General features: G+C 42.2%; 1 protein-coding gene across 14 annotated transcripts in view; it reads right to left on the bottom strand.

The window, feature by feature from the left end:
• Positions 1 to 20,679, bottom strand: part of PKP4 (plakophilin 4) — a 210,150-nt gene that overhangs the window by 22,739 nt on the left and 166,732 nt on the right. For all 14 annotated transcript variants that reach the window (XM_064484801.1, XM_064484802.1, XM_064484803.1 and 11 more), the window contains 2 exons: positions 16,192 to 16,320; positions 14,884 to 15,097 (listed from right to left, as the gene is read on the bottom strand). In XM_064484801.1, the coding sequence (XP_064340871.1) occupies positions 14,884 to 15,097; positions 16,192 to 16,320 (343 nt within the window). The remainder of the gene's footprint in view (positions 1 to 14,883; positions 15,098 to 16,191; positions 16,321 to 20,679) is intronic.

Below are 20,679 nucleotides of genomic sequence, written 5' to 3'. Positions count from 1 at the left end.
GTTCCAAACCTAATGTATGGCCTGAATTTACAACCAGACTGGGATGGACCACTAATAAATGTTGAGTGAATACATGTGAGTTTCTGGCAGCGTATTACCAAGTCGTCCTTAAGTTTTAGAGCCTATGTATCTATCAGGTGAGATGACTGTGGTCTTGCAAAGCAAATTAGTTACTCTGTGGGGGGGGGGGCACAATCCAATCGAGGATAAATATGATGCATTTGTGATGGTTGTAAAAATGTGGTTCGTTGTATCATCCCCTATATTCAGTGTTCTGTGTGACAAACAATTTCTTGAATTTAGTACTTGGAAAAAACTCTTTCTCCAAAGACTGACATTTTCTCATCACACTTCCTCTTCTTACTTTTGCTACTGGGAAGCTCAGGCTTAAATATTACACTTGCAGTAACTTTACTGGCACAGACTGTGGTTACATTTGCTTCATCTCCCTTACTGGTAAGGTCTAAACAGTTCTATTTCCATGTTAAGAGTTTTATTAGCATGTGCAAGTTACTACCATTCCTTTTTGGATGTAGGCAAGACTAACAATGAATGAAAAGCTACCCATATTGTAATTCACATCAAGACTGCTAGGACAACAGACCTTAAATGTAGCTTATTAGACTGCTATTTGAGTTCTCAGCAGACTAGAGGGTCTTCATGTCTGTGTCAACTATAAGAGGAGTAAATTATTGTTATAGCACACACATTTTCTAACAATTACTCTTTAAGAAATTAGAGCAAATTCAAGATTATACTTAATCCAATGTCATTTTCACGTCAATGCATTTTCCTAAGTATAGGGGAGTGGGTGGAGGGGACACGGTGCAGCTGGCTGACTCTGCACTGAAGCCCCCAGAGCCCTACACTCCTGATGTATCCTTGGTGAGCTGTTCAGTCAGTACAGTGTTTTTAGAATTATCAACACACAAAAACGCTTGAGGCCCTGTGGAAGGGAGGGAGTTGGCGAAATCAGCCCATGTCCATGGAAGCCTGTCAGGCTAGTGAACACGATTAATCAAGAGTGTTGGGCCAGAGACAAGACTGAAAACTGCTGCTCAGTGTGCGGTGACCCAGGAGCCAGCCTGGAAACTGTCTGCACAGCCTTCTCAGGGCCTGGAGAAATCGTAGGGCCCCTCACAAGGGAGGGAGGCAGGAGAGAGCTGACAGGAGCTTTATTTCTTTTTGGAGTAAGGAGGGATAGAAGCAAAAGGCTGAAACTGATGATGGCAAAACAATACTCTGAGGGTAAACCCGGAGGCCTGGCCCCGCCCCGCACACACTGTGGAGAATGGCTGGAGGCAGATGCCTGGGCTCATCCTGGGAAACTTCCGGGTCCCGGCTCTGCGGGAGCGGTGTTAGCTCCTCTTCTTCACTTGGCTTTGATTTCTCAGCCTCACTGATTGGGTTTCCCTTGTTCCCCAAGGACTTTCACCCTTTCTCTGCTCCTCCTCTGTGGGTGGGACAGTCCACCACGACCACAGCCTTTCGGGACCTCAGCCTCCACGGTGACCCATTTAGTTAGGCCTGGACTCCAGGGGGACTTGGCAGTTTACAGTCAGGAGAAGGAAAGACCCTGCTTTGCCTCTGCCAGCTTGTTCTGTCCACCAGGACAGACTTCTGCTCCCATAATCATCTTGTGGCCACAGCAGCCGGGTCCTGGGGAAAGGGCAGCACACCTGAAGGTGCTGACGACATGAACTTAGACACCACGGGTGGAAAGACTGCTCTGTGGATTCGGATGAAACTGGCTACGTCTACATGAATGGTTTCAAACCAGGCTCCCTGGATTCTGGGGGTCTCACTGGGCTCTCAGGGGCAGCTGTGTGAGAGGCGGGGAGAGAACAGGGGGTTGGCCTCCAGAGCCCTCCCCGGTTCACCTAGAGTGGTTCTGTTCCCAATACTGGGCTTCACTGTGAGTTTGTTTGAAAAAAAAAAAGGGGGGGGGGGCTTGTGTCTAAAAGACATTTAAAAAGTCCTGTTTTAGGGGGAAAGTATCAGAGGACTGATGACCACGGAAGGGACCTGGGAGATAAGGGTGAAATACGAGTCTCTGGAGGTCGGTTCTGACCCAAATGACGGGAGCGGGGAGAGGGGAGAGAGGACGGAAGGGGGAGCGGGTTGAGGCACAGAAGGTGGGGTGCTAGCGGCTGCTGTGAACAGGGCTTTACCATTTCCTGCTAACGAGGCCAACCACGCTCCACCCAGGGCTCGGAAGGGGCCTGAGCCAGCCACGGGGGCAGCCCACAGGGGCCAGTGGTGGGGACGGGCCATTTCCTAACCTCCCCAGCTGACAATTTTATAACGTACGATTCCTAAGGGCACTGGAACAAATTTCTGTGAAAGTCTTTCAAATTCCTCACTCCACAAAATTTAGCACATGGGAGAGTGCTGCATTTTCTAATAAGCTATGTTCTACTTCACAGAATAAGTGCATTCCAGAAAAGTTAATTTAAGGCAAGGTTTATGGAAAGCAAAGCCTATCATATTGGAGGCGACAGGTATAAAATTAGATACATCTCCACAGAAAACCCAAGTGTTGAGTCACAAACTTCAGGTGAAAACATGACTAAGAAGCGGGGTGCTTCTTCAGCACGTTGGGTCTTGGAGCTGATGCCTAGAAGTTCTCTGATCACTGGCAGAAAAGCTTGTTTTTCATGGTTCCTGCTTTCACTCCTGGCTACTTGTAAGACCTACTTCTGACAAGAGGATATTTTCCAAATTTGCGGGTTCACGTGATTTTCTGCACTGGAACTAGAATTTTGTCTGGCTCTTTCTTTTCCTTACCAGGCATTTAGAATGATCAGTGGAGTCATATAGCATTCTATAGTTTACTATTAGCCATGACATCTACACAGGATTGGACAGCATAAATGTTCCTAAATCAGCATAAACAATAGTAACATGACACTTCCTGTGGTTTTACTCTGTGCCAGGCACTGTGTACTTTACACATACCTAAGAGTCAAGATGCACAAAATGAATTAACTTCCTATTTAATTATTTTGTAGGACTGAAATTCTACATGTTGATGAGTATTTATTTTTCTAAATTTAATTTTGTAGGCAAGTATGAGTAACAGATTATCTATCACCCATTTATTTACATGTCTGATTACACATATGCAGGGCACATAATAGGTGCTCAGAAATATGTTGATGGATACAATTTAATAGCCTGTACTTGCTTTTAGATTTCCCTTTTATTTCTTGCCTGTCAGATTTAGCTGCTAAGTATTCACTCCCTTTTACACTTTTTCTTAAAACCGAGAGTCTTTACAGTCTGTAACTACGGGGAGAGGGTCAGAACAATGCTCTGGATCTTTAAGGGAATTCACCAGCATAGTTTTGCCTGCTTTTCACACGAAGACCAAAACAGATGGTTGCTGAAATCACCACCCTAGCTATGGAGAATCACGTTGCTGCCCCATGTCCCAGAACCAGAAGTAGAGTTATACCCCAATGCCCAAGTCCCCATCCCTCAAACTGCTAAATAGAAAGGACCAGGGTTGCCCCATTATAAAATATGAATTTAAAAATGCGTAGTCCTGCAGTAGACTGTAGACAGGCAGACTGGAGTATCTTCTGGTCAACTCAGATGACTTATTGATCATAAAACTAGCCTGCTATAGAAATTAAGGCTTTCTTTTTCTGCAACTTCAAAAAATGTTCAAAATTATTCTTGGTGAGAGAAAAGGAAAGATTCTATTTTTGCAAAGCTTATGGCATTTCAAGGGATCCACACAAAGACACCTCTCTAATCCCACGCTAAGAGTTATATTATCTCTCCAATCCCAGGTTTTATCATGTAACACGAAGGCCTACAACATTTGGTGTGGATTTAACTACCTATTCCAAATATCAAAGCAAGTCTCAAGACACTGGTTTTTCTTCCCATGTTCTATTTCAAACATAAAGGTTATGGAAAGTTAAAACAACTGGTTCTGATCAACCAATAAAGGATGAAGAAGGTTCAATTAAATTTAAAAGCCCCAGCTATGGAATGATTAATTTGGTTTTTCTACTCAAAGTAAAAAGCACCATTCTGGAGACCAACTAATAATACCTGTGTGCACCTGCTTCACTAAAGCAGTAATAAAACAATGTTCTCTCCACTTAGACTGTCTAGGGCTTCATTTAATGGGTCAGGAAGAATGTTCTTAGAGCAGTAAGTAATGAATAGAAAATAGACCAACTCCCACGTGTAGCAAGACTGATGAGAAATAGAGAGCTGAAGGATTAGCATTCTCCATCAACATGATCAACCTCCGTGATAGCCTAATGCAAAATTTGCTTCAAAAATACTCAGCAGCACTCTCCACCGTCTCTTGGTTCCCAAAGAGAAAGTTAAAAATAAACTATAATTCGGTTTAGGAAGCTTGAGGTTTTTCTTTAATTTAAAGCAATTAGCTATTTGTTGTGAGAACTAAGAATATATACACACAAACTAATTTAGAATATATTAGGGAATTTCATGCACACTATTGTAGAAAACACTGCTTATTCTCTACCACAGGAAAAAGTACACATAATTATGAGCAACCGATAGGCACAATGAAATACTGCCATAAGGGATGAAAGTTCATTTTCCCCACAAAGAATGAATGAAGTAATTAAAATACCATTTCACATAAATCCTAGGCTGCAGAATTTTCAAAGTGCTCACATTTAAAACTAGCTTTATAGCTATTCTAACAGCCAAATGATAATTTGATAGTTAAATTAGAGACTGATTTTACTTGATTAATTAAAATAATAGCACCATTTGAAAAATGTATTTCTTAAAGGACACTAAAAACCAACCAGACAATATTTGGAAAACGCTATTTCTCTTGTAGCATACATTACAGCCTATGCAATTGTTTTTCTTTCTGATATGAAAGAAATCTGAACTCACTAATTTTTATATAATGTTCAATGTATACTGTTTCCTAATTATCAAAAAAAAAAACACACAAAATAAAAAAACTCAACAACATAAATGTTCATGAACACTGCAAAAAAGGGAAAAAAAAACCCAACAGCCCCCAAAGTATTTTAGTTCTTCTTCAAATATCACCAATGGACATGCCCCTGCATTTTATTTCATGAGTTGGCCTCCTGCTCAGTGTCTGTTCTTGACGTTCTTGTTTCAGTCGTGCTCTTTTGTGAGATGTCCTCGAGGCACCCAAGCCTTCACGGTGTGAAGAGCATTAAATGGGAGGCGACGAGGTCTTGGCCCCACCGTCCCTGGCACAGAACAAGCATCCTGACAAGCCACTGTCATGCTTCAGCTCTCTGGGGGTCAGATCACCGCCTGGTATATATGTTCATCCCCTCCCAGCTCTTTTGCATCTTTGGGCTCCTTGCAACAGGCTGGTGTCCTGTATACCCACCCTGCAAGCATTCTTGAAAAATGGGGGTAGAAATATTGGACTAAAAATGAAAATATAAAACATCAAGGTGGCAGATTGCATACGAGGGTCCAAGTGTGTGTGTGCATCTCGTAAACCTGCAGTCTGTGGATAACAAGGCAGGAATGTGGGCCTCTGAACCCAGGGCGCCTGCCTGCTCCTTGCACAGGCCTCCAGAGCGGTTCCTGAGAAGGTCTCTGGCTGAAACACTCGGGAGCGAGTGAAAACGCATCTCTATTTCTTCTCTCTCCAGCTGCCCCCAAACTCTCCCCTAACCCAGCAGGGTTTTTACAAACCTCTGTGACTTTCTGTTGGGCAGAGAGCAATGACAAGATGCAATGGCTACTATACCCCTTTACAATATGGCCACCTTCATCTCTGCCCACTGTGGCCATTAAAGCTCTGTATCTCATGCTTTTTAGATATGTTACTTACAGCCAAGCACAGCCTAAGCCTGCACTGTCCGATATAGTAACCACCAACTGCATGTGGCTCCTGAGCACCTGAAATGCAGCTGGTCCAAACTGAGATATGCTGTAAGTGTAAAATACACACTGGATTACAAAGACCTGCTATGAAGAAAGTGAATGTAAAACATCTCACTAATAGTTTTCATATTGCTTACAAGTTGAAGTGATATTTTAGAACTACTGGCTTAAACAAACTACACTATTGAAATAGCCACCAATTTTTTTTTTCCTTTTTAATGTGGCTCCTAGGAAGTTTAGAATGACCCATGTACTGCATTTACACTTCCACTAGAAAGTGCTGGTAGAGACACTTGTTCATCTCACGCCACGAACTCCACAAAAACTCGGAGCAGCAGGCAGGTACTGTGCTGATCACTGGGGAGTTGGCACCCGGCGAGGGGATCTGCCTGGGGTCACAGAGCCGGGAGGAAGCAAGTTGATCTGACTCCAAAGCCCATACTCACTCCCGATACCATGCTGCCTCTCTAAGGATGTTTTTCTGAGCAGGGGAACCTCTGCCTCAGTGTAGAACTGGGGACCACAGCATTTGAGCTGGAAGGGAAGGGGCAGAGGCCAGGGAGAAGCGGGCAGGGGCAGGGGGCGCCCTCCCGGCTGGAAGGAGCAGGAGAAGAGGAAGCTTGAGGCTGCGGTGGGTCCAGAAGGGGAGGCAGGGACAGGGGCTGCAGGTCTGGACTGGTGGGTGGGAAGGTGTGGAATGCAGGAGGGACAGGAGTAATCCCAGGGATGCCGAAGAGGCTGACGGACCAGGAGAGGGGCACAGCCTATGTCCCAAGACGGCAGTTTAAGGAGCATGTGATGAGGACCTGAAGGAGTGTGGAGGGGATGCGAAGGCAAAGAGGAAAGAAGAGTGCCTGTGATGAGAATATGGAGCCTGATGCAAGCTGACGGGGACGTCAAAGATGAGCCAACAGCTTGGCCCATGTGAGAATATGGTGCCCTTAACAGATATGAGGAAATCATTGAAGAAGGGGTTGCATGCGAAAAAAGTAGCATGAGAAGAAGTGGCTATCATTTGTGGCTTTAGGTAAGTGACTCAAACTTTCCACCAGGACTGGAATGCTCTGAATAAATTATGAAACTGAAAAGAAATTGAAACAAAGAGAAAGCAATTATTGTGAGAGTGGGACAAAAGTACTGTCTTCAATTATAGGAATGCCTTTCTCTGGATAAGCTCCGAGGAAAACAAGCCATGGTGGTGTATAATCATTCCCAGGGTTCCCAAGACCCTACCATCTCATGCAGTCCTGGTCCTGGCCTACCGGCGCCCCTCCGGGCTTTCTTCTCTCTGCACCCCCGCCCCAGGCTAGGCTCTGCTACCCGCTGGCTGGCTGGCAGGGCTGGCCTCCTGAGTGGTGGGCAGCTGCCCCGAGGGCTGGGTCCCACAGGGAGGCCTGGTGGGCGTGCCTTGTTCACCTGCACAGCTGACGCATACTCCATGCCAGGCATGGGAACGCCAGCTCAGGCCCAGCTGTGGTCACTGTGCCCATGACCTCTGGTTTCCGCAGCAGCTGTGAATGAGGGCTCAGCTGATCTGCGGGAAGGAGGCTGCCCAGGAGGGGGCTGTGTGGGACTGAAGACCCGTGCTAGCTGCAGACGCTGCCCACGGTGGGGGCCCAGCCTACATATTCAATTTGAAGGGGGCTGCTCCTTCTGTTTAACCTTTTCCCCAGCCGAAGCACACAGATAGACCTTTAGAGTCTTTAAAGAACACAAGGGTTAGTCTGTGTTTCTGTGACTTTTCAGGTACAAAGGTGGATCACAGCATCTTTGAAAAGATCTATCAGTTTCTAAAGATCCACATTTGCATTTCACCATGTTCTTTCTTATCTAGGTAATTTCCCAACTTCATGGGTAGGTCTGGGGGAATTAATGACATCATGTAGGCATACAGTCCTACATTCCCTGGAAAGGTATTTCCACCAAAAATAAATCAGCTTACAGTTAAGAATGCTGACTGAGAACTGTCCAGAAGGGACGTAAAGGACGATTCTCTCTGTGAAGGCGAGGTTACAAATGTGAGCAGGTCACATGAGGGGACATCCTCCTGAGGGAACCACTCTGATGCAGAGGTGGCAGCGCGGGCAGTGGTCCGGCCATCCTGGCTGTTCATCAGGCCACTTCGGTCTCTGGGTCATTTACACTATCACAGAGATTTCCCTGGGAAACATCCTTGAAGCTGTAGGTTCCACAGCTGACTTTTGTGTGTTCCAGGCACGTGCTTCTTCATTTGTAACTGCATTAAAGCTCCCCCCGGCTGTCTGGGCCCAGCAGAAGCAGCTTAGAGACAGAAATGCCTCCAGCCCTAAGCCCCGGACATCAGACAGACTCAGAAACTGCAAAGTCCCTGAGGAACCTGGGCGAGGTCTCTTGGGCATCTTTTTTAAGAATTAAGTCATCTTTCTCACACTGACGTGCCCTGAGGGAGTGTTACTGTGGGGCCTGTCCTGTGCTGAGGAACCCCATCCTGCCCAGTCTGGGCACCTGAATTCTACAGGGAACTCGAAGTGCTCCCCATTCTACCACCTCATCTTGCTCAGCATTCAGAGGCCTGCACACAGAATAGGAAGTCACATTCCCCTGAAAAGGTCAAATCTTTTCACCCTCTGACTATAAATCTTGAAATATTCACAAGACTAAAATCACATTTCACGTGTAGTTTGCGGTTGCTGTGCTAATGACCAAGTTCAACAGTACTTTTCTATACTCCTAGGTGAAATTCTGGGAGTAAAGGAGATACTGTGGCAATTTTTTTCTTTTCCCTTTTTAGTGGTAATTTGAAAGAATAAGGGAAATGACAGGTGAAAACGGGCATTTGCACCCCCAGATCTCAGGGCTGCCTTGCACTTCTTGGTGGCCTGGAGCCGGGCCAGCATGAGCAGGGGCAAGGAAGGGAGGGCTGCAGCCTGCATGTCAGGAACCCAGCCTCGGGACTCAATCTCTCTGCACCCCAGTTTCTCATCTTGTAATATGGGGGGCAGAATAGAAGATTCTTTAAGGGCCTTTTCCAGCTCCAAGTTGTATGACTCTGAATTAAGTAGTTGTCTCATTTATCAAAAACTATTTTTGTCTTATTACCAATAAAACCTTTGTCATTTTATTTCTCATGACTAATTTTTACGGTTGGCGATGTTCAGTAAGTAAGAGTGCACGTTTCTGTTGCTATTATTTTACAAAGTGGGCCAGTGGTAAGGCTCCTACTGACTTGGGCTGGGAATTGGGAGGAGGTGTTGCTGGATTTCTGAAAACTACCCAGGCGGCTCCTGACAGCTCTGCGGGCCCACAAAAAGCAGGACAGAAAATAGTAGGCCAACTCCTCTCTGGACCAGAGAATAAATGACTGTTCTGAAGGCACAGTAATTAGGCCAAGGGGACATGTTTAGTAATTATTTCATCCTGTTGCGGCACGTAACAGTCCAAAAGGCTGAATGCGTGCCTGTTAAGCTCTGGCTCTTTACAGGACGTCCTGCTGTTTGCTAAACTTTCGCCTGGCCCATCTACCCTTCATTGGTGCACGACTATCATGTTCTTACTAATTTACTGTCTAATTAGAAATATGGAGCTAATGATCAGGAAGGCAATATGCCTAATTTCATGTCCTTCATAGTGTCTGGAAGCCATCACGGGCATCCAAAAATTTTAAAATAAACAATGTGGAAATATTTTACTTAGCCATATGGATGAATAATCACTTGCTAAACTGGAAGGAATGTGAATATAGCAGTCATTTAAACAAAGTCCATTATTATTCAAAGGCTACTTTCTGGTATTTAACACCAGTGTTAATGGGGGCAACAGAAGTGTGATAAATTTTGGGACATCTGGTACATTAAAAGGCATGCCTCTAGATTCGATGTGATATCTTCAATTTCTACAGTTTAAAAAAATGATGCTTTCAGGATGCTCAATAACTTGAAACTCATATATTGTAGCTTAGAAACACTATTTAATTATCTTGAACAAATGAGTTCAACATATCTTTTCTAGTGACAAGATGTTCCCGCTTTCCATCCATAGTTTGTGGTCTAGCAGACATTCGTTTTATAACCCAACTGGGGAACAACCATACTTCTTGCAGCTTTCAGGTTTCAGCACAATAAAGGCAGAAAGTATCTTGATAATAAAAAACCTCACCCAAGCACCTATACATATCAGCAATTACTGGAAGAAAAGCTCATTAGGTTTCAACCTGGAAAGTGTTCAACACAATGAAGAAAACACAAGAATCATGTTACACATTAGAGAACTATTTTAATTAACAATGACAGGCATACTGTCTTGGGAAAATATACTTGGCCAAAAGTATTTTTTCTTTTTTTCCCCCTGCAAATAAAGATGTGGCCAAAAATGCAGGCGCTGGGCAGTTATTACATTTAATGCATTTAAAGGCATCTTTTTAAAAGAATAGCTAAAATTTCTTCATTTAAGTACATTAAAAATGCCAAACTGAAACAAAGGAGACTAGAAGAAAAGGCTTTGGATTAATAACTAGGTTGAATTACTTAATATTAAGAACAACAGAATACCTAGTTTCAAGGGAAGTGTAACTTCTTCAAATAATACATTATTTTGAACACAACAGTTCATCATGCTCTAACGTTTCATGATCCTAAGCTGACTACAATTTACACAGAAGAACTCTTAGGCCAAACCTACCAAGGCCAAGCACCCTCAAGGTTGGCCAGGGCCGTAGTATTTTGTGGAGATGCTGGTAGAGCAATAAAATTTGGAAGGATAATGTTCTGTTTTTCAAAGGGGGTCTTCTAGGAGATGGGCAGCTGATAGGAAATGCTGGGTGACGTGGTCACCCAGCTCCCTGCTGCCCACGTGTGGAGCAGACATGGTTTGCTGAAAATGGTTCAGACTGGGACACACTTTACTGGTAAGATGTCTGGGAGGCTGGATTTAGGACTAATGGGGCTACCCCTAGGCAAAATGCGTTCCTGAGGGCCTATCTTCTTGCCTTCTGGATAACCCTGCTGCTCAGTCTTAACCCCATGAAGTAATGGGCTCCCCATCCCTGTGGATTCAAGCACATGGTGGGTGGGGTGGCTACTTGTGTGTGAAAGCTGTACAAGGGCTTCATAAATTGGATGGCTGATTGGGCAAAATGAATTCTGAGGTCCCCTCCAACCTTGTGATTCTACGATTTAAAGACAGCTTCTGAGTATTTGGTTTAAGTAACAATTAATGAAAGAACTCAGGGATTTCTTGATGTTGTCATTCTTTAAAACATATCAAGGGATTAGTTGCTCTTAAAATATTACTGGTATCAGTTAAAGCTGGTACCACTAAATTCTGGAATTCAGAAATGTGAATAATTTTTCATGTCTCCATAAATCTTAACCTATAAATATATGTATACATGTAATACACACCCCACCACCCCCGCCCCAAGCAACTCTGCTAGATTTGTATCATGACTTGGTAATTTCATATCAGGTAGGTAATGTTTATATACAAATCAAACTTGGGCTGACATTTAGCATTTTGAAACTGGAAACTCAATTCTGAAGTATTCTAGTCTAATTCCTTTATATATTTTTACAACTCCCATTCCAAAGCAAAGACTGGTTTTGGAGAGAGCATTTCATAAGCAATCAGTCCACATATCAGTGTAAATCGTTAGAGGTAAAAATACAGAGTTATAAAGCAGTTCTTAATATTCCCTACCCTGTAAGTATGGCCCACAAAATACTTCAAAAAAAGTCTAAAAGGTACTGGCAGCTGTTTCCAAAAAAGAAATATCAGAGTTTGTTGCTAGTTTTACACTGGAAGTGATACAATTAGGGGAGTAGCTTTTTCAATTAGGAAAACTCACATCCGCCTTTCAAGGTCAAGGTCCATGTCTTAAAACATCTTGTGCTCTCAGCAACTTAGTACTGTACCCACACAGAAAGGATGAAATATGGAGTAAAGCATCTAAATCAGCTCTCACATCCAGAGTATGCACCTGGTAAATAAGTGCATGAAAGCCCTTAGTATCAAGTCTGGCTCTACTTCTAATTAATTTGATTTATTCTAAAATGAAAAAGAAATCACCGAACTTTCATGTACTTTACTTCTTGTTTATTACTAAATCACACAAATTCCTTGAGCTCAATTCAGGAAAGGCACTGTAACAGTTTCTCCCAAGGATAAAACCTCAGAAACAAAAATCCAGCTAAGACTTACTCCTCCTTTGAGAAATTATGACAGAAGAAGCAAAAAAAGCTCACGGTAAGGATGTACGAAACAAGTCGTGATAGATCTGCCTAGTTAAACGAGAACCAAGTCTGAGGAGAGGCTGTGCTTCCAAGGTCAGGTTGTCCCTGGATTGCCGCAGACCCCTCGGGGAGCTGGCACACATCACTCTGCAGCCTTGCTGGCTGCACGGGTGTGTTACTGGGAGAAAACACTCCAATGTTACACAGGAAGTTCAAAGTGATGGGAAAGAAACATCAAGCGAGGGAAGAATGCGCTCATAGACTGTCTTCTCTGTGCCTCCCTAACAGGGAGCTTAAGACAAATGTTGGGGTGTAATCACAGGGATTGTGTTAACTTCCAGATCGGATATGTTTATAATCTTTTTTCCTTAATTCTATTTAGCTTTTTCTAATTTCATTTTATACACACACACAGAATACTTACGTATGTAAATGTAAATCATTTATTTTTTGGTGTGAGAGGGTCTGATGTCTTAAAAGCATTTTAGAAAGAGGGAGTACATACTAAGAAATCAATATGTAATTTAGATGTGTTAAAGCATTAATATTCAAACTACACTGGGGCAGACAATCCATTCTGGAGTTTAAGATTATACATAAAGTGTATTTACTTTTAGTATGTAAATTTCATACCTTATTTGAAGTATGGTGTACTTATTTCGAACATGAATACCTTATAAGAAAGCTGATTCCCCTTAAGGGAGGGTATAGCTCAAGTAGTAGAGTGCATGCTTAGCATGCACAAGGTCCTGGGTTCAATTCTCAGTACCTCCTCTAAAAACAAACCTAATTGCCTCCGCCGCTACCAAAATAAAATAAATACAACAATAAATAAATAAAATATTAAAAAAAAAAGAAAGCTGATTCCCCTTAATTAAATATTAGATTTGAGATGGTCTGCTACATTCCCAACTGTCACTGAATTACAGCTGACAGAACCACAGCTCTGATTTCACACTGGAAGCCAGTGGAGAACGGGATTAATTTTCACAAAATTGTTGTTAAAATTTTTAAAAATTAAGTATCTCAAGCATGAAAAATAGCATAGCAAATATAAAACAAACACCCAGGTGTCCACCACCCCTAGCTTTGCTAAATACAGTTGACCTTTGAGCAATAGGGGTTTGAAATGCACAGGCCCACTTACACACGGATTGTTTTCCATAGTAAATACACAGAACTGCACCCCTGGTGGTTGGCTGAACCCATGGATGTGGAACCAGGATACAGAGGAACTACCTAGACGGAGGGCTGGCACCCCCAACCCCCATGTTGTTCAAGGGTCAACTATATTAACATGCTGTCTTACTTGTTTCAGATTTATCTTTCTTTTTTAAAGAAACAGAGCTGAATTATAACCACCAATCCCCCTTTCTCCATCTGTACCTTGAAAAGGTAACCACCACCCTGAATCTGTCTTTTAGCATACCAGTGAAAAATTTTACCTTTATTGCATGTGCCTGTATCAAAAAATAAACTACGGCCTCAACCTGAATATTTAAAACTTACACCACAGTACCACACTGGGCTTATCATTCTCCAAATGTTTCTAGAGATTTATCTGTTGCTACAGATAACTCTAATGCACCTGTTTTAACCCTTACATGTGGCTTCACTGTGCAGACATACTGTCATTTATTTAACTGTTTTCCTAATGAACACTTGGTATTTCCCCCTAATTATAAAAAGGTCATTAATTCACCCTCCTGCAGAATAGTTCTTTCATCTTGACCTCAAGAAAAAGCATCATTTGGTTCCTCTGGGAATCTCACTCCCCACACTGAACCATCATGCTCTGGCTGTGAAATATTTCTCCCACAGCTCCCTCTTCTCCACTGCCCACCCTTCTTTCTACCGCTGGTAGAGTTCAAGCTGCTATCTCTAGACTCCTGACCTCCTTGTAGGCCTCCCAGTTGCCAGGCTCCTCTATTTCAAGTCAATCCCTGACCCGCTGCCTGCTGGAAGGGTGCATTTAAAAGACCAAACCGGCCATGCCATGTCCTGTAGCCACTCCCACTGCGCGTGGGGCACAACCCTCACACGAGTTCCCCAAACCAGGCCTGCGTTTCTATGTGGTCTTGTCTCCTTTAGCATCCTCCTCCTGCCGGTAGCTCCCACCCCGTATCCCATGCTGTCTCTGAGCCTCTGCGTGTGACTGCAAACGTTTCCCCTGTCTACCAGCTAATGCCTCATCCTTTAGGACAGCTTTGGTTTCACACTGATAGGGAACTTCCCTGCCCATCCGCCATGCTCCCAATGCAACATCTACTGAGTCCTGGCGCCTGCACTTTTCACTGACATTCACTGAACCACTTGTGTTCCTTCAGAGTCAAAGTGCTACTTGAGGGCAGGGACTGAGTTCTTTCATCTCTACGCCTCCAGTACCTAGAAAAGCATCTGAGTTACTAACAGGTATTCAGACTCTGGCTGAACAGAGGGGAAGGTAGCCAATCCACTACGTACAGTTTGTTTTCATAATGAAGGGGATCCAGTCTGTTTAAAACAAAGAATATGTAATAAAAAATGACATATTCAGCCGTCTGTGAACAAGACATCTGTTAGCTGATACTTACGCATTAGCAGATACAGTAAATGACACTAGTAGAGATGACTCTGCAGCACTACAAGACCTGAGTCATCAGATTAACTCACATGCAGCCTGTGTCAGTTGTGAGCGCTGTATCATCACTTCTTAGCTAGAACCTCCAAGTCCTTCATAACACCACTGTACAAGGGCAGAGTCTAGATAGATGGTTTTCAACATTTCCTTTGAGACAAGATCACATTTTTTACCCACCTGTGACCAGCTCCCTTACTTCTGCATCAACAGATTTTCTCAACAGTCGCAACAAGGCAGGTATCCCACCAACATTCTTCATTGCTATTTTATTTTCATCTGTAGACTTGCCAAAAACAAGGTTTCGGAGGGCACCACAAGCATTCTTCTGAACTTCTAAAACTCTGTGGTCCAAAAGGTCGACCAGATGCTTGATTCCCCCTAACCTGCACACCTAGAATAAAAAATTAGGGACCAGGACTAAGTGACACGTGATGAATCAAATCAGTGATCAAACAAATGTCTGTGAGGGAAAGATGATGGAAAACAGACAACTCCAGGTCATTTCAAAAGGTTACTTTTTATTCTAAATAACACATTTTATAAATTTTTAAGGACATGCTCCAAGATGAATCTCTTATCATGGGTTCATGGCTTAAAGAAGGGAAGGGAGATCGAGATGGATTAAAGGTCACGTGCAGGGAGCACGGCCATACTCCAACCCTCTGAGCGCACGCAGGGGTTATGCTGTCACCTCTGAGGGAAACCAACAAACACACAACAAAGCTGTATGCGGGGTCAAAGACAACACAGGAAGGTATTTTTACTGGAGCCATTTGGTTTTCAGAATTGTTTCTCCAGGCTACTCTCCCTCAATCTTCTTCTATGTGTCACTTTATTAGCACATTATGAGAATATTTCTGTGCTTTATTTCCTGCATCCACCTTTAGGTCTATAACTGTGTGTTGTTCTGAATATTAAAGTGATGAAAACCCCTAATGTTCTATGTGACACTGCAGAGGGAAAAAAGCCTAAAGTGTTAAATCAGTGACTGTGTTTCTACAAATGCCAAGAAACCTTAAAATCTGAAATAGAATATTCATACATGTTCAGTATTAGTAACAGTTATAAATCCTCTGTAACTTTACTTGTCTGTTGGCACCGATTTTGACCAGTATCTCATAAAATACATGTGTGTACACTAGTACACACAGTAATTTTTATGTAATAGAGTTTTAGAAAATACTTTAAAAATGCAAGTTAAGTTGATCTTGTTTTATGTTTTGTAATAAGCTAATGAAAGGACAAAAGATTTGAAAATGCTAAACGCACTCTAAGAAATATACTCCTCCTAGTTTTCCCTGAGAAATGCGGAAATGAATAAGTTCTTAACTAAAAAGAATAAAAGAGTAACTAGTATCAAAATACCCCTTTAAAGGGGTCTCTAGATTGCATCTGGTCATTTCTTAAGCACGCAGCGGCTAAAGGGAAAGGCACCGCTCTATCCCCACCCAGCCGACGCCGGCATCCCGGCCGCTGGTCCTGTACCTCCATCTTCACTTTGTTGTCGCCAAAGCACAGGTGCTGCAGGTAGGCTGCCGCGTTTGCCTGAACCGACGGGAACTGGTGCTGCAGCATGTGAATGACTTCAGGGAGCTCGGGATCACGCCAGGCAAACTCCCTGCATGAGGAAAACATGGCTTCATAAAGGAAGATTCCCGTTTTACCAATATACAGAATGAAACATTTGTCAGAAAAAAAAAAACCTCAGCTGAGGCCACAATTGGATGGTACAAAAATCCTACAATATACATACATACATAAATAATTTTTTTCTGCTGATGAATATATGCAGAGGCTCAGATGCTTAGGATCTTAAAGAAATCAGGGTACATAGAATGATTCAGGGGAACAAAGGAGGTTCTTAATGTGAGTAACTTTTCCATTCTTGTTTTCCTCCTCCTGATTCTAATTTTACGCCTTTCTACCTATGTAGAGCCTGCAGGTGCAGGGCTCACGTGAATTTCAGCTGGGGGAGATGGCAGGCCCGAGCAGGGAGGAAGAAAGGCTACTGGAAATGTGTGCCTGACAATTTTTAAGTAACTGAATATATATGGTTGCTCTTGATAAAAGAAACATAAAAATATATTATAAAAACTTTTTTTCAGTAATTCTATATCCAGAGAAAACCATTGCTGACATTTCCTGCTGGTCTTTTTTTCCTACACATGCAAGCAGATGTCAGATGTGCATTTGCATGTACAGAATTTTTTTTCAAAGATTTACATTATGAAATAGTACGTAATATATGAGCACCTATTCTGTGCCAGGCACTATTCTAGGTACTTTATGCCTATTAATTCATTTATTCTTATAGCTTACAGATGTGGACGTTGAAGCAGAAAGGCTAAGCAACTTGCCTAAAGTCACCCAGCTAGTCAACAGTAGATCAAGCATTTGCCTTCAGTCTGTGCTGCCACTCCCTATGCTACCCCATTTCACGTACAGTAAGTGTATAATCGTGCTACTAAATACATTTACATACTGTTATACTACCTTTTTTTAAGGTAACTTCACATTGTCAGAATTTTCTGATGTCATTTGACTGGCTCACTATTTGGAATCCTTATTAAATGTGAATTTATGCTTATGTTAGGTAAAGATCAGCTTCTTACAAATGGTTCCCAAAGCAACACATCTGCAGACTGTGGTAACAGGATAAAGTAAACCGTTAGTCAAAAATGAATTAATCCTGAATAAACCTTTTGCAAAAATCTTTGAATGACCCAGTGATACTTCTGTTGCCCAGTTTTCAAAGGTCCAGGGTTCCTCCTGGTCTGGGAAGGCTCCACGTAATCACTGGGTCGTCTACTACAAAGGCGAAGGCCTCTCCATACCTGAACACACACATTCAGATCACCACTAGTGCATTCTTACTCTGCTACAGGTGCCCCAGCAGGTGCCAGAGATAAAAACATGGAAAAAGACATGATTTTATGTACAGGGTCTTGTATGTCAAACTAAAAAAGTTTAGTTTTCATATCAATAACAGAGTTATTACTTACTGAGTTTATCTGTGTCAGGTGTTATGCCAAGACCTTTTTAGGTATTAACCTCATTTACCTGACTGCTGTCCCATGAGGTAGGCACTATCAGATAACATTAGATATCCACAGAAAGGAACCGAGGGCTAGTAACTAAGCAGTGGAGGTTAGTGGTCTATGTTTTCTCCACACACAAGGAACAGAAAGCTGATGGAGGTTTTAAAGCTGGAGAGTGAGAGAAAGCAACACGGTTACATTTCCGTGTAGGGAGATAACGGCTGGTGGCAAGGAGACTAGCCACTATCCTTAGATGTGGTCAAAATAAAATAGAACCATCCTTGATATTTCTCTTTCTCTTATCCTTCTCATCCAATCCATCAGCAAGCTCTGTTGACTATCTCTAAAATATTTAATACAAACCAAATCCATCCCTCTCTCCATTACGCCTCCTACACTTTCTCTCTGCTTCAAATATCACCCTCTCCCCTGTCTGCTCTGCATGGCAGCCAGATGATCTACTGAAAACTGAAGTCAAGTGAGATAGCAATTTCTGGCTTGGGGGACAGACTGGGTGATAATGTCATTAATGGGCATTGAGAAAACCACAAATGCCAAGAAAGGCGGGATAATGGAGCAGAAAAAGCACAGCATTTAGAGTTAGACTGCCTATGGTTAAGTTCCAAGTCCTTCAACTGCCATGTGATTCTGAAAACCAGTTGGTTATTTAGACCTTCAGGTTCCCCAACTGTAAAATAGGAATAAAAAAACTGTCATTTCTAACTTCCTCTTAGGCTGGCTCTGATGATTAAATTGTGATGATGTACATTACAGTGTTTTACATGCTTTGAATTACGATCAGATGTTTTAATATTCATCATCCCTGAAAAGTGAACTATACTAAGTAGGTGCATTCTCTGTAATAAGTGTAGATTTCCTTTTATGCACTGAAACCATGTTAACTACTTCTGATGAAAATCTGTCTAAAGCCTATTATATAAATCTACGATACAATCAACAGACTGCAAGGAGTATGATTTTATCTTTCCCTGATGACCCAATCATCACAAATACATATTTTTGTCATTTTTAAATGGCATTGGGATGGTCAAGATTTCCTGGCATCCTTGAGTGCCACTGGAGCCAGACAGCACGAAGGGGAGGCTCCAGCTGGAGATGGGCAGTTGGGCTTGGCTGGCATAACTCCAACCTTGATATTCAGCAAAAATTTATCCTGGAAAGACTGCTATCAATTCATGGGCTGGCCAAGTGGCATCAATGCCTGCCAAGATTTACTTCATCAAAACCTAAGCCCAGACTTCTGTTTTGAACCATAACACAGTAACTGGTACTGGACTTTGCCTTCCCACCATAAACAACCATTAAACTGGACTAAATGTATGAGGAAACAGTTTTCAGGCTCCAGACAATAAGTAACACAAAAATGTAATCCTTGAAGGGCAGGGCAGGGGGCATCACCCTGGGAACCTCATATTCACTTGGCTTTCTGCCTCAGTGCACTTTTTGGATCACAGCACAAGAAGCTGAGTCCAAATGGGCATAATGGTCTTAGTGAACTGAGGGGTAAAGACTGGACTTGGAGATGCCAAAGAGGTCAAAATTTGCAGAGCAGGATCCTGGAGAGGAGAGAGTTACGTAGAGGAGATTCTACCAGTACAAGGATCACTCACAAGTCCTGAGCTGAGCCCTGGGCTGTACATATGCAGGCACATGTAAGTCTGGGGAAAAGTGGCTGCTGCTGGAACGAGAGCTGAACATACACGAGGTGACACTGGATTTGCAGCCCAGTCACAGTGCAGACCTCACTGATAACCTCAGCATTTAGTGTCCACAAAGGCCATGTTTAGGAGTAAGAACCATGCCACAGAGTAAGGGCCATGTGTGAGTGAAATAAATGGGAAACAGATCTGTCCTAACAAAGAACAAAACCAACTGTGACAGGATCAAAAACACTTGTCAGTAATTTTGTTATTTGCCACATCCTGAATTTTATATCCAGCCAAACTATCCTTTAAAACTGAGTAAGATAAAAACATAGATAAATTAAAGCTGAGAGAATGTATTGCCAGCAGACATGCAACACAAGAAAGGCGAAAGAAAGTTCCTCAGGCTGAAGGGAAATGAATAGGGATAGAAACTAGAATTAATAGGAAGACATGAAGAGAATTATAAATAAGTATGTAGGTGAATATATAGACTATCTTTTTAACATAGCTTAATTTTGTTAAAAGACAACTGATTACAGTAAAAATAACAACACTGAATTATGGGTTTTGTAATCTATGTAGAAGTAAAATATTTGACAACATAAAGTCAAGGGGATGGTAAATGGAATTATTCTGTTCAATGTCAGAGCCGAAGCCCTGCTCAAAAAGAACACTGTGGATGCTGTCATTCTTTCAGACACTGCCACTTTTCATAGGAAGTACCTTGCTACTTGCTTCAGATGAATTATTTGTACTATTAATAAATTCTGCTTCCAAACCAAACAACTGTTAAAAAAAAACTCATACATTTCTTTTTATGTAGAAAACATCAATAACTTCTTCAGTCTTACAAGGATTTTCAGGCTAACTATAACACATAATTAATGATAAAGTAGGTTTAGATGTGAATAAAAATACTAAAATTGCTATTTTAAAACTAAAAATTAAGTAATTGTTACGAGCTTTTTATTTTGGCTTGAATATTCAAACTTTAAATTCACTTGGATTCCAGTTTCAACTAGAATAAATGCACCTGTTATTATAAGATAATCATTTATTCATCTTACAAAATGCATTATCAGTAAAGTTTTACATAATCAAAGCTGGCACTAACAATGTTATGCATTAGACTATGAAATTATCATACTATGAATAACTGAAGGATATTATCAGACATGAAATCCTTGTTTACTGTGAACAAGCTTCTGTGAGAGTGCAAAACTAAAGTCTCCAGGAATGCATATTAAATGCAAAGCTCTAATCGCGCT

Source organism: Camelus dromedarius, chromosome 4 (genome assembly GCF_036321535.1).
Source record: "Camelus dromedarius isolate mCamDro1 chromosome 4, mCamDro1.pat, whole genome shotgun sequence".
Classification (NCBI taxonomy): Eukaryota; Metazoa; Chordata; class Mammalia; order Artiodactyla; family Camelidae; genus Camelus; species Camelus dromedarius.
This window is presented reverse-complemented; position numbering and strand designations above follow the sequence as displayed.